Below are 11,926 nucleotides of genomic sequence, written 5' to 3'. Positions count from 1 at the left end.
TGAATTTTAGACAGATGCAAATAATCACAGTATGTTCAAACATAAAATGCACAGTGAAATCAAGAGTGTTAAACTAAATAGCATATGTAGAGTGACAAGGTTACATTTGCAGTAAAGTTTAAGCAGAACTCCAATGTTGCAGGACCTATGGCAATAAAACACAATTTCACTATAACAGTAATACGTTGTTGCTTTAAAGGTACAATGCAGGTGAGAAACATTCCAGTCCTAAATAGAAAATGTTTTTTTCTCCACTGTACATTTTCATAAAGGTTTTCCAAAATAACCACTTTCTCATTATAAATAACCTGAAATCTCCCTGGCTGCTGTTTAACTACAGAATAATTTCCTAGTCATTTTTCAAGCTCCAGTTGGTGATACAATTTTAGTAAATGTATCACTGTGTCTTTGCATGTCTAAGTAGCACATACTTCTAGTCAAACATGAAATAATATAATGATGATTATACTGTACATAAAGTCAATCTTAAAGATACCCAACAGTAACCAACAGTAACCATCTGTTACTAAATGTTATCGACTTTAATTTTAAAGAATGATCTATTCTCTAATTATGGTCATGTTTTGACGTCAAGAGAGTACCCTAGGTTCTTGACCTTGGTGGCTTTACTTAAAAAAAGGGCAAAAGAAGAAAAGAGATTATAGATAACAACTAAGATGTTACTGTAACTCACTCGAATATCTCCAGTTAACTCACATATGACAAGTATAGTGTTCAAAACTGATGCTGTGTCATTTTTACATAATAACAAACCACTTCAGTGACAGTCTTTTTTTATTGCATGAGATGAAATTATAATTAATTTTCTTTCTTTTTTTAAATCCTGTTCTTTCCTCCTTTCTTCACAGCTGTGAAGCTGAAGCTTCAGACTAATGCGACTTGACGCTGCTGCAGTTGGTTTATCAGGACAGAGTGATGAAGAGGGACGAGGCCATCATCAGAGCACTGAGGCATCAATGGATGAAGCTCAGCTATTTGACGTCATGTCACGATTTTTACTGTAAATTGGAAATTTGACACGTAACACACATAGTCATGATGGTACGTCAGCAGCCTGTACATTGTTTTGATGACATAGATATGAATCAGTGTTTATATTGTAGATGAGTTTTTTTATTATGTATTTTACAAAACAAACAAAAAAAGAACTAGCAGGCAGATCCTTGCAGACAATGTTGTACGTTCATACTTTTCTTCTGTCGCCAGTCCTGTGTTATGACACGTTTGTACAGATAATTAAAACGTTTAAAACATATTGTTGTATTTGTTTTGTCACATTAATGTTGAGCATGAAATTAAGAGTATTTGCATTATTTGCAAACAAAAGCTAAACCTCCAACACACAAATTTCAAACTTTTCACTGTTCAGAAAAGGCTTCTGTTGGTGAACCCTGCTCAAAGTGGGACTAAAGTAGCAGATATTTCCACTGATAAATGAAGCTCGAGCGTAAAACCACACACAGAACCATGCAGAAGACAGAGCTGCACTCCGAGACCCACTACTACCGTTACACGAAGAGACGCAGAGGTCGAGGGGAATGGAGAGTGGGGTTTCCTTCTCAGTAGAGAAACTGACATTTGTTGACCACAAAGCTCTTGTGTTATTAGTCTCAGTCAAACATCAGACACAGACCACAGCCCAGGCTGCTAAGCAGGGGTTTCAGCTCCAACACAGACAATCGAGACAGAGCTGAAAGCCACACATGTTCTATAGAAAAAGAAAAAGAAAAAAATGCTGATGTGGTGGTTGACTTAATTTACACACCAATTTATAGCTTTAGTCCTCTATATACATACAGCGATTTTAAAACATAATATTCTCACATTTCCTCTTAAATATTGTCAGAAGCTTGATCAGGTTGACTTGGCGCGTTTCTCTTTAGCGAACCAGAAGCAGAGGACTGCAGAGAGGGAAACCTCAAGCCCCAACACACAAAGTACCAGAATCTCCATCTGTGGAGAAACATTAAGATCAACAAGTATACATGAATTCTATGGTAGTAGATACAACTAAATGTCTATTTTAAAAAAACAAGCCTTAATTCATTCAACTGCAAATGTTTTATTTGGTGTTATATTAGCATGTTCTTACCCGGTAATGTGCTACAGTTGTAACCCCTGAACCCTTAGACAGGTCAATGCCAATCAGACAGGATGCGACCACCGACACAGCAATACAGCTGCAGTTAACCCCAAAGGATACCTGGAACCGAGGCCATGCAGAAATCTTTCAGCTTGTATTTTATTTACCTTCATCGACTGTAAAGTGTTGTTTGTCAGCTTCTATTGAGGTGATACTTACAGGCAGTAATGATGGATATTTGAGCAGCAAGCTGGAAACAATCCCAGCAATGAAGAACTGCAAAGGAGGAGAGTTGACTTAATACATCAGTGCATATTTACGTAATTGGACTTCTTCAAGTTGCACTCAAAACCTTATCATTTTATCAGTTTTACTCAATGCATTTCTTTTTTCAATATATACAGTATATATATGCCCTTGATTGGGCAGAGACTTACAAGTGCTCCAGTCAGGGGTGAAAGTCTGAACAAAGTGAAAAAAGATTCTCCCATATCCTGCGTCACAGCAAAGAGAACTCCCACTCCAACACTGAGGAAGCCGCTCACCATCTGCAGAGACTGACAGAGGAACAGATGCAAACAAATAAAAAAAAATCATATTTGTAGTAAAAAAATACCATGGGATGAATGTATCGTCTTGCCTTCATTTGTATAAGAGCGAACAACTGAGAGATATTCACACATTGTGCAAAGGTGTTGAGCAATAGCCAATGCTTGGTTGGGGCTGTTGTGGTATGTGGCAGGATGACACATATTTTTGCATGAAAGTGCAAAAACATGAGTGCCTCAATGCAACATTAATACATTTATAAAGACTAAGAGGAGAACATTATCTGAGTCCCATTAATAAGTGTATTTCACTTTTTAAAATGCATGATCTGAGTAGGCCTATATTAAGTTATCTTAAATGGTTTTGCATACATGATTCAGTGCAAAGGTTCATGCCAGTACTTGTCCTTACTGTAAATATTGTCATGCTCACTATGTCATCCTTGTTTCACTTCAAATTCCTGTTAAGTTTCCTGCCAGTTCTCAGCCACACCAGGTTGCCATCACCAATCATTCACTCAGTACTTATACACCTAGCATGCCATACCAACTTGCCAGATTCCTCGGTTCCAAACTCTCTTGTGTTCTTCAAGTGTTTGACCTCCTATTTTGACCCTGCTCTTGCCTTGCCCTGTTTGGTACTTTTGTGGTTTTTGGACTGTTTTTGACTCTGTCGTTGCCTAGCCCCTTCCTGTACTTTAGCCCCACGAACTGCCTTTCTGTAATAAAGAGTGTTTGGTCTCTTCACTTGAGTCTCCAAGCTTGTTCGTTACAAATATGTTATAATAATTACCCTGGGTTTGGAAACAATTACAAAATGTATTTATGTTCCTCAATTCAAAGGATGTCTCATGAGAAATGTAGTTTCCCCCGTCACTCAGTCTCCGTCTGCTCTATATTAATCTTTGTTGCGTAACTTCTTTACCGTCATTGACGTGTTTTTCTTGTAATAGCGATAGTATTCGCTCTGTTAGTAAGAAACACGTCTGAGAAACTTAAGCATTTGCAGCACAACCAAACATTTCCTGTTGTTGCTGCTCATCAGATTAAGAAGGGTTGTGTGGTAATTTGGACACATCTCTCTAATGTATGAGTTTATGTTACCAAGCATACCTGTAAATACAATAATGTGTGTTTATAAGAATAAGAAAAAAGTTAGTTCCTTCTTTCTGTGACTGTACACAACGTACACACTACGCAGCAACACACCCCTGCACACTAAGTCTAAGGCTGATCTGACCATTAAAATGCATTACAAAAAAATATGATATAACAATATAATAATATTATATTCCCGCCACAGTGGGTCGGGAATATTTCATATATGGTTAAGAAAATCTCAATCTCGCAAAGTGTGAAGAGATATGTAGAAGAGGAACTACAGTTAAATAAATCTGATTATAGGGTAATGACATGGGTTAAATATTAAATATCCTCCTCTGGTGCAGCCTGAGTATGAGGAGAGTCTCTAGCTGGATGTATCCTGTATGTCCTGTACGTGCCTTCCATCAATTTGTGAATGTCTGTGTGTGCTTGTGTTTCAGGGTAAAGTCAGTCCATTTACCATACAAATGAGATTGTATGATTTTGTCAAAAATGCATAAAATATAGAGATTTGGAATGCACCATCATTTCAGTGCAAACTCTGTGACGCTTACTCTGGCCAAATAAACATAATGAAACTTTAAAACAATCTGAAAAGTCTTGACTGAGGCTCACACTGCACACTAGTGTGGCTTGTTGTTACATGTGATTGCATTTATAGATTTCTGTGTATTTGCATTGAATGAGCTTTTTAAACAGTCTTACCCCCAACACAGCAGGCTGCTTCTGCATCAGGTCATACAGCAGTCCCTTTTCCTCTGGAAGAAACTCTGTGGCCATGTACTGTTGTTCCACAACAGATGGCTCCTCATATTGGTCCTCATCACCATCGATATTCATGTCAGGATTAGCACAGGCCATGGTGCTTCTCTATCTAAGGCGTGTGATAATACAATGATTTTTAAACATACTAATGCATTCTTTCATTTGTACTGTGGATCATTCAATACTGCATAGCCTTAAAAAAAAAAAAAAAAAAAACATTACTGAAACGTATGTATGATATGATATAATATCACTATGATTACCTGCTGAATCCAAGGTGTGATGTTTTTATCCACCTAACTTGTAAATCAAGTGGACAAGATGAATACAAGACTCAGAGAAATTGACTACAAAGTGCAGCTATGGGAACACTAAACAAACAGCCAAACAAAGAATAATCAATAAAATCACCTAGAGAGGTAGAATTTTTTTTGATGACAGAGATTAGATATTTAAATATTCGTCAGTGCTGGAATTGAGTCTAGAATTGTGCAGCACTGGTTTTTCATAATTACTTAATATACAGATTATAGGCTTTGTTTCATTGATCAAACTGTATACGAATAAAATCCATTTTTATAAATAATGACGCAACTTACTATAAAAGCATTCTGTTTGGGTCTTTTACAATTTACATTTAACATGCACAAAACTTGTATAGAGAGATGTGCAAATTCATATTCTGTAGAGAATATGATGTACAACAAACTTATTTTACTGCAATTCAGATTTCAGAAGATTTTAGATGGGATTCTTACCAGTTTGAGCGGTATCTAGTTCACCCTGTGTATCTGTCTCTCACAAACGTGTTGGTCTTCTGTATTTTCACTTCCCTGCACTAAACTGTGAAATGTGAGGTCATCATCTCACACGTTGACTTCCTCACTCTGCCTGGCCTCTTCATTGTTATCAAGATCATCCTCAAGTTATATATTATGGTTCCATCACAAACAATTAACTACAAATTACTCTTTGCACATGCATTTTGTGGGTTTTCTTTTCTTTTTTGGCTTTTTGGAATTAGTGTGTGTGCATGTCTATTTGTGTGTGTGTGTATGTATGTGTAAGAGTAAATGTCGTGGGGGTGTGGGTTGGGTTGACAGGTTGAGGAAGAGACAAAGACAACCAAGCCATTTCCTTTTCATACGTTTGTGACGACGCAGAGAATTTTACATCTGAATCAAGTTAAAAGGGGGAAAATAAAAAGGTAAGTTTCTGAAAACCTCAACAACGGATCACCAATAATACAAAACAACTTTAAAATGTCTTTTGCACTCATCCTGTTCACAGGAGAATGAAGAAGACATTTGTGTGTAATGAATCGATGGTCATCACGATTCCCATTGGGAGTCTCAGGGACGCTGGATCAGGTGCACTGATGCCAGAGAAGTTCCACTGTGTGTTCAGAGATTTCTACAAGGTCTTTGTTGTGAGGGGAAAACCTAAATCTGCTGGAGTAAGTTGATTTCTTTCCTGTACAGGTAGACATCCGTAGCACCGTGCAAATCGTTTTTTGGCATAAACTTACACAGCTGCAGCATTTGGAAACAGCATGTTTTCTTCTGTTTTTTTCTTTATTGATTATTTATCTCTCTTTTTTTCATAAGGCAGCCCAAGCTATGACTGGGGTGTTTATTTGCCTTCTTGGTCTGATCGCATCTGAGGGGTTTATCATAGCACACACTTTGCCCTCTGTTCTGGTAAGTGGATTTCAGATAATAGAAACAACCAGAAATAATGCATCATTATTGCAAGAATTTGATACAGTAATTAAAATTGCAGTGCACTGACCATGTTATATTGGACTGTCACTGTGTGAGGAGGAACACCATGTGCTTTTGTAACACGTCTTATTGCATCCTCTTGTAGTATCTGTTTTATTTGTTATGTTTATGTGTAAAATAACTGTTTCGTTTTATCGTTACTGTATAGTTTGTGGTCTCTGGTATGGTGTGTTACGCTGCAGGAAAATTTCCAAACATGCATGTGGTGAGTAACTTAAAATAAAATAATTTCTTTGCACGTGAAAACACCATCATGTGTCTGTATGGAAATAAAAACACGCTCAATGCAGTGTAATGTTTTTTTCCAGGCAAAGCTGTCATTCTCTCTGAACATCATCAGCTTCTTCTGGTCTATTGTGGCCTTGTCTTTAACTGCTATAAGTTTTGGCCATTACCCATTTGGCCCATATAGATCTACCACGGTAAAGAAAACACCATTACTATTTTTTGAGTCACCAATTGCACTCTGAAATACAAATGAAATGTGTGTTCACTTCTTATTATCTTTTAACTTGTTCATAGATGATGGGAATCTGTGGACTGATAATGAGTCTGCTGGTTGTCGAAAACATATTGGCCCTTTTCCTGATCTACTGGTTAAGTCAGGCCATTTGCAGACAACAATTCAACTCTATGGTATGTTATTTTCTTCTTTTCCAGCTACATATTCTGTTATGTGAATCATAATGTGTACATTGTAATAGTTTTCCTTTCTTTTACAGCCCATCATACTGCTGAAACAGGCGGACTGAATTTAAAGGTTTGATGGAGTTCAACAAGCAAAAAACAAAAACCAAACCATCATCATATTTATAACTGTGAACCTGCTGGTTATAAAACGTTCATTGATGCCTAAATAGACTCTAAAGGTTATTATAGCACCTGTTTCTGAGATAAATATGGAGAAAATATGCAGACTGTGTTTCAGTCTAATATGCCAATACATTTCGTTGCTGTACAATCAGCAGCTGTTGATATTGCATTTTGCTTTAAAGTCATGATTCTCTTATTTTTTGAGATAGATGGAAAATATGCAGACTACATTTCATTGTAATATGCCAGTATATTTCGTTGCTGTACAATCATTTTGTTTTGGGGGTTTGCTTGGTATTTCAGTACCCATTTATAATTGATTATTGATTATTATGACAACTCCTTCTATGATTTTCCTTAAGGTGTTTGACAATATAATGATTTTTAAAATACTGAATTGTTTTGTCATTTGTACTGTGTTAATTCTTTACTGCATAGCCTTATAAAAGTACAGACTGACTCGAAAAAGTAAAAGCTGTGTATGATATCACATGCTAGTCCAATGAGATGTTTTCTATGGGAAGACTAAACAAACAGCCAAGAAAATTCTGTTTCAACAACAATTGAAAGTGTGTTTGAGCTCATTTTACCATGTACCGGTAGTTACTTAATGGTTTTTCTACTACTGATGCGCAGGGGGTCAGAGGTGGGTGGGAGAAGGAGCTGTCTGTGACCATAGATGAAGAAAAGTGGGATACCATTTGATCTTTTGCAAAAAAGATTTAAATTTGCACTCGGACAAGAGTAATATACAATTTAAGATTTTACAGCGATTACATAGAGCCTATCCCCTCACCGCAGGCATTTCTTCAACCGCTCTCTTTCTCCTCTGTGTCTCAAGTGTAAAACTGATGTGGGAACTTTAACTCAATATATTGGGTTGAAATTATAAGTGAAATAGAGAGAATTGTTCATATTCATATAGAAATGGATCCCATGTCCCTGATTCTAGGACTTCCATGTGACTGTTTAAAAACAGCAGTCAACAAAAGATTGTAATATTCTAACGTTTGCAGCTAAAATATTCTTTTGCAGTGGGTCAGTGACAAGGTTCCTTCTGTCTGTGGTTGGCGTAAAATTACTTTTGAACTGATCCCTCTAGAATATCTTACCAACGTTATACATCACAGCGTAGATCAGTTCTACAGGGTGAGGCGCCCATTTTTGGACTATATTAAAAGGACTGATGTGCAATGACATTCGGGTACAGACTGACCCACCACCTCTTGTATTGCCATATGTTCAACTCTCATGTAAGAGCTGTTGTATACAATATGTTTTGTGTTTGTTTTGTTGTGTGTCTAGTTTTTGTAGACACTGTTTGTTTTGTTGAATGGAAACAAAAACTGCAATAAAAACGTGAATTGACATCATGAATTGTGCAGCACTGGTTTTTCACTAAATATACAGAGGAGATTTTGTTTCATTTCTCAAACTGTGTTACCCTATGTGTATGTTAAATAATGATGTATCACAAATCAACCCTGCTGTCATAGCTGAACACCTTTTGGTTTGTGCCTTTTAAATTTCATAATTAACATAAATGCACTAAACTTATACACAGGCTTGCAAGTGTACATATGTACAATTTTAGATGGGATTCTTACCAATTTTGGTTTGAGTGGTATCTAGTTCACCCTGTGTATCTGTTTCTCACAGACTTGTTGCTCTTTTGGTAGTGGCAAGTTTGTCCCCTAAGTTGTATGTTATGGCGTCACTGAGTCAACACAAACATTTTACTTTTAATCTATGCACAGAAATGAGTTTTGAATGTTTACCAAGTTAGTCTGTGCACAAGCATTTTGTTGGTTTTCTTTTCTCTTTTTTTCTTTTCTGATGTGCATGTGCATGTGTGTCTCTGTGCATGTGTTAATGTCGGTGGGGGTGTGGGTTGGGTTGACAGGTTGAGAAAGAGACAAAGACAACCAAGCCATTTCCTTTCCTTTTCATACTTATTGGTCCACACAAGAGAATTTCACGTCTGAATCAAGTTAAGAGGAGAAAAATAAAAAGGTAAGTTTCTGAACAAAAGATCACTGATGGTGCAAAACAACTTTAAAATGTCTTTTGCACTCATCCTGTTCACAGGAGAATGAAGAAGACATTTGTGTGCAATGAATCGATGGTCATCACGATTCCCATTGGGAGTCTCAGGGACGCTGGATCAGGTGCACTGATGCCAGAGAAGTTCCACTGTGTGTTCAGAGATTTCTACAAGGTCTTTGTTGTGAGGGGAAAACCCAAATCTGCTGGAGTAAGTTGATTTCTTTCCTGTACAGGTAGACATCCGTAGCACCATGCAAAATTTGGCATAAATTTACACAGTTGCAGCATTCTGAAACAGCATGTTTTCTTCTGTTTGTTTGTTTATTGATTATTTATCTCTCTTTTTTTCATAAGGCAGCCCAAGCTATGACTGGGGTGTTTATTTGCATTCTTGGTCTGATCACATCTGAGGGGTTTATCATAGCACACACTCTGCCCTCTGTTCTGGTAAGTGGGTTTCAGATAATAGAAATAACCAGAAAACATGAATTATATTCTGTGTCAATAATGGAAGAATTTGAATGAGTGATAATTAAAATTGCAGTGCACAGAGCAGTTTGCACTGTCAATGTGTGAGGAGGAACACCATGCATCTGTGCTTATACGTGCTTTTGTGACACGTCTTATTGCATCCTCTTTTATTAGTAGTACTATTATATTTATGTGTAAAATAACTGTTTTGATTTATTATTATTGTATAGTTTGTGGTCTCTGGTATGGTGTGCTACGCTGCAGGAACTTTTCCAAACATGCATGTGGTGAGTAACTTAAAAAAAAAAGTTTTTCTTTGCACGTGAAAACACCATCATGTAGGAGAAACTTTGATTGAGATTTTGATAGGCAAGTTGATTCTTTAACTACAACTTGATCCACATCTGTATGGAAATAATAAATAAGCTCAATGCATTGTTAATGTCTTTTTCCAGGCGAAGCTGTCGTTCTCTCTGAACATCATCAGCTTCTTCTGGTCTATTGTGGCCTTCTTTTTCGCTGTTATAAGTTTCTATGGGCACCCATGGCAGGTCCTACCTGCAGAGGTAAAGAAAACACCATTACTGTTCATTGAGTAACCAATCGCACTCTGAAATACAAATAAAATGTGTGTTAACTTCTACGTATCTTTTTCATAGATGAGAAAAGGAATCTGTGGACTGATAATGAGTCTGCTGGTTGTCGAAAACCTATTGGCCCTTTTCCTGATCTACTGGTTAAGTCAGGCCATTTGCCGACAACAGTTCAACTCTTTGGTATGTTATTTTCTTCGTTTCCAGCTACATATTCTGTTATGTGAATAACACATATTGTGTACATTGTAATAGTCTTCCTTTCTTTCACAGCCCATCATATTGCTGAAACAGGCAGACTGAATTTAAAGGTTTGATGAAGTTCAACAAGCAAATAACAAAAACCAAACCATCATATTTATAACTGTGAACCTGCTGGTTTTATAAAAAGTTCAATGATGCCTAAATAGACTCTGAAGGTTATTATAGCACCTGTTTCTGAGATAAATATGGAGAAAATATGCAGACTGTGTTTCAATCTAATATGCCAGTATATTTCGTTGCTGTACAATAATTTTGTTTTGGGGGTTTGCTTTGTATTTCAGTATAATTGATTATTGATTATTATGACAACTCCTTCTATGATCTTCCCTTAAGGTGTTTGATAATATAATGATTTTTGAAATACTGATGTGTTCTGTCATTTGTACTGTGTGAATCCTTTACTGCATAGCCTTATAAAAGTAGAGACTGACTCGGAAAAGTAAAAGCTGTGTATGATATCACATGCTAGTCCAATGAGATGTTTTCTATGGGAAGACTAAACAAACGATATGAGCTCATTTTACCATGTAGCTACCGGTAGCTACTTAATGGTTTTTCTACTACTGATGCGCAGGGGGTCAGAGGTGGGTGGGAGAAGGAGCTGTCTGTGACCATAGATGAAGAAAAGTGGGATACCATTTGGTCTTTTGCAAAAAAGATTTCAATTTGCACTCGGACAAGAGCAATACAATTTAAGATTTTACACAGATTACAAGATCCCCTCACCGCAGGCATTTCTTCAACCGCTCTCTTTCCCCTCTGTGTCTCAAGTGTAAAACTGATGTGGGAACTTTAACTCATTGTTTCTGGTCTTGTCATAAACTTCAAAGATATTGGATTGAAATTATAAGTGAAATGGAGAGAATTGTTCATATTCATATAGAAATGGATCCCATGTCCCTGATTCTAGGACTTCCAAGTGACTGTTTAAAAACAGCAGTCAACAAAAGATTGTATAATATTCTAACGTTTGCAGCTGGGAAAAATATTCTTTTGCAGTGGGTCAGTGACAATGTTCCTTCTGTCTGTGGTTGGTGTAAAATAACTTTTGAACTGATCCCTCTAGAATATCTTACCAACGTCATACAGTACATCACATCGTAGATAAGTTCTAAGTGTGGCTCCCATTTTTGGACTACATCGGACCGGACCTTTCCTCCAATCTATTAAAAGGACTGATGCACCTGAACAACATTCGGGTACTGTAAGACTGACCCACCACGTCTTGTATTATGCCATTATGTTCATCTCTCATGTAAGAGCTGTTGTGTATAGTTTTTGTAGACACTGTGTGTTTTGTTGAATGGAAACAAAAACTGCAAGAAAAAACAAAGAAAAAAAAGAAAAGAAACAGCCAATAGGAGCTCTAAGTGTGTTTATTTGTAGCTTGGTGAACAATCATAAATCCAGAGTCTGGAATTGTCCAGCACTGGT

At 36.9% G+C, this 11,926-nt stretch overlaps 3 protein-coding genes across 5 annotated transcripts; 2 read left to right on the top strand and 1 right to left on the bottom strand.

Moving 5' to 3' along the window:
• Positions 1–1,545: 1,545 nt before the first annotated feature.
• On the bottom strand, positions 1,546–8,767 carry LOC310998968 (uncharacterized protein). 3 transcript variants are annotated; one of them, XM_083989243.1, is made up of 7 exons: positions 5,280–5,309; positions 4,462–4,630; positions 2,542–2,661; positions 2,324–2,380; positions 2,114–2,224; positions 1,846–1,974; positions 1,546–1,729 (listed from the first exon to the last, which is right to left on the bottom strand). In XM_083989243.1, exons 2-6 carry the CDS (start codon positions 4,615–4,617, stop codon positions 1,876–1,878), a joined length of 543 nt encoding a protein of 180 aa, XP_083845369.1. In that variant the 5' UTR covers positions 4,618–4,630; positions 5,280–5,309; the 3' UTR covers positions 1,546–1,729; positions 1,846–1,875. The 3 variants fall into 3 exon arrangements, with proteins under 3 accessions (XP_083845369.1, XP_083845368.1, XP_083845367.1); XM_083989242.1 differs by lacking the exon at positions 5,280–5,309 and adding an exon at positions 8,726–8,767 and having other exon boundaries at positions 1,546–1,974; XM_083989241.1 differs by having other exon boundaries at positions 1,546–1,974.
• On the top strand, positions 5,893–7,138 carry LOC310998970 (uncharacterized protein). Its single transcript, XM_083989245.1, has 6 exons — positions 5,893–5,977; positions 6,129–6,221; positions 6,454–6,510; positions 6,614–6,727; positions 6,828–6,941; positions 7,028–7,138. Exons 1-6 carry the CDS (start codon positions 5,900–5,902, stop codon positions 7,055–7,057), a joined length of 486 nt encoding a protein of 161 aa, XP_083845371.1. The 5' UTR covers positions 5,893–5,899; the 3' UTR covers positions 7,058–7,138.
• A 324-nt stretch (positions 8,768–9,091) lies between the features above and the next one.
• On the top strand, positions 9,092–10,721 carry LOC310998966 (uncharacterized protein). Its single transcript, XM_083989239.1, has 6 exons — positions 9,092–9,372; positions 9,519–9,611; positions 9,866–9,922; positions 10,091–10,201; positions 10,295–10,411; positions 10,502–10,721. Exons 1-6 carry the CDS (start codon positions 9,211–9,213, stop codon positions 10,529–10,531), a joined length of 570 nt encoding a protein of 189 aa, XP_083845365.1. The 5' UTR covers positions 9,092–9,210; the 3' UTR covers positions 10,532–10,721.
• Positions 10,722–11,926: the final 1,205 nt, after the last annotated feature.

This window comes from Trachurus trachurus (assembly GCF_905171665.1).
Source record: "Trachurus trachurus genome assembly, chromosome: 16".
Lineage (NCBI taxonomy): Eukaryota > Metazoa > Chordata > Actinopteri > Carangiformes > Carangidae > Trachurus > Trachurus trachurus.
Note: the sequence above shows the minus strand (reverse complement) of the source record. Positions and strands in the feature narration are given on the sequence as shown.

Excerpts from the sequence above, each read along its gene's own strand:
- LOC310998968 (XM_083989242.1), bottom strand. The coding sequence starts at position 4,617 with ATGGCCTGTGCTAATCCTGACATGAATATCGATGGTGATGAGGACCAA. Across the intron at positions 2,662-4,461 it reads AGCAGCCTGCTGTGTTGGGG|TCTCTGCAGATGGTGAGCGG; the intron begins GTAAGACTGTTT and ends TTCCTCTGTCAG. Across the intron at positions 1,975-2,113 it reads CAACTGTAGCACATTACCGG|ATGGAGATTCTGGTACTTTG; the intron begins GTAAGAACATGC and ends GTTTCTCCACAG.
- LOC310998970 (XM_083989245.1), top strand. The coding sequence starts at position 5,900 with ATGCCAGAGAAGTTCCACTGTGTGTTCAGAGATTTCTACAAGGTCTTT. Across the intron at positions 5,978-6,128 it reads GAAAACCTAAATCTGCTGGA|GCAGCCCAAGCTATGACTGG; the intron begins GTAAGTTGATTT and ends TTTTTTCATAAG. Across the intron at positions 6,511-6,613 it reads AATTTCCAAACATGCATGTG|GCAAAGCTGTCATTCTCTCT; the intron begins GTGAGTAACTTA and ends GTTTTTTTCCAG.
- LOC310998966 (XM_083989239.1), top strand. The coding sequence starts at position 9,211 with ATGAAGAAGACATTTGTGTGCAATGAATCGATGGTCATCACGATTCCC. Across the intron at positions 9,923-10,090 it reads CTTTTCCAAACATGCATGTG|GCGAAGCTGTCGTTCTCTCT; the intron begins GTGAGTAACTTA and ends GTCTTTTTCCAG. Across the intron at positions 10,412-10,501 it reads GACAACAGTTCAACTCTTTG|CCCATCATATTGCTGAAACA; the intron begins GTATGTTATTTT and ends TTTCTTTCACAG.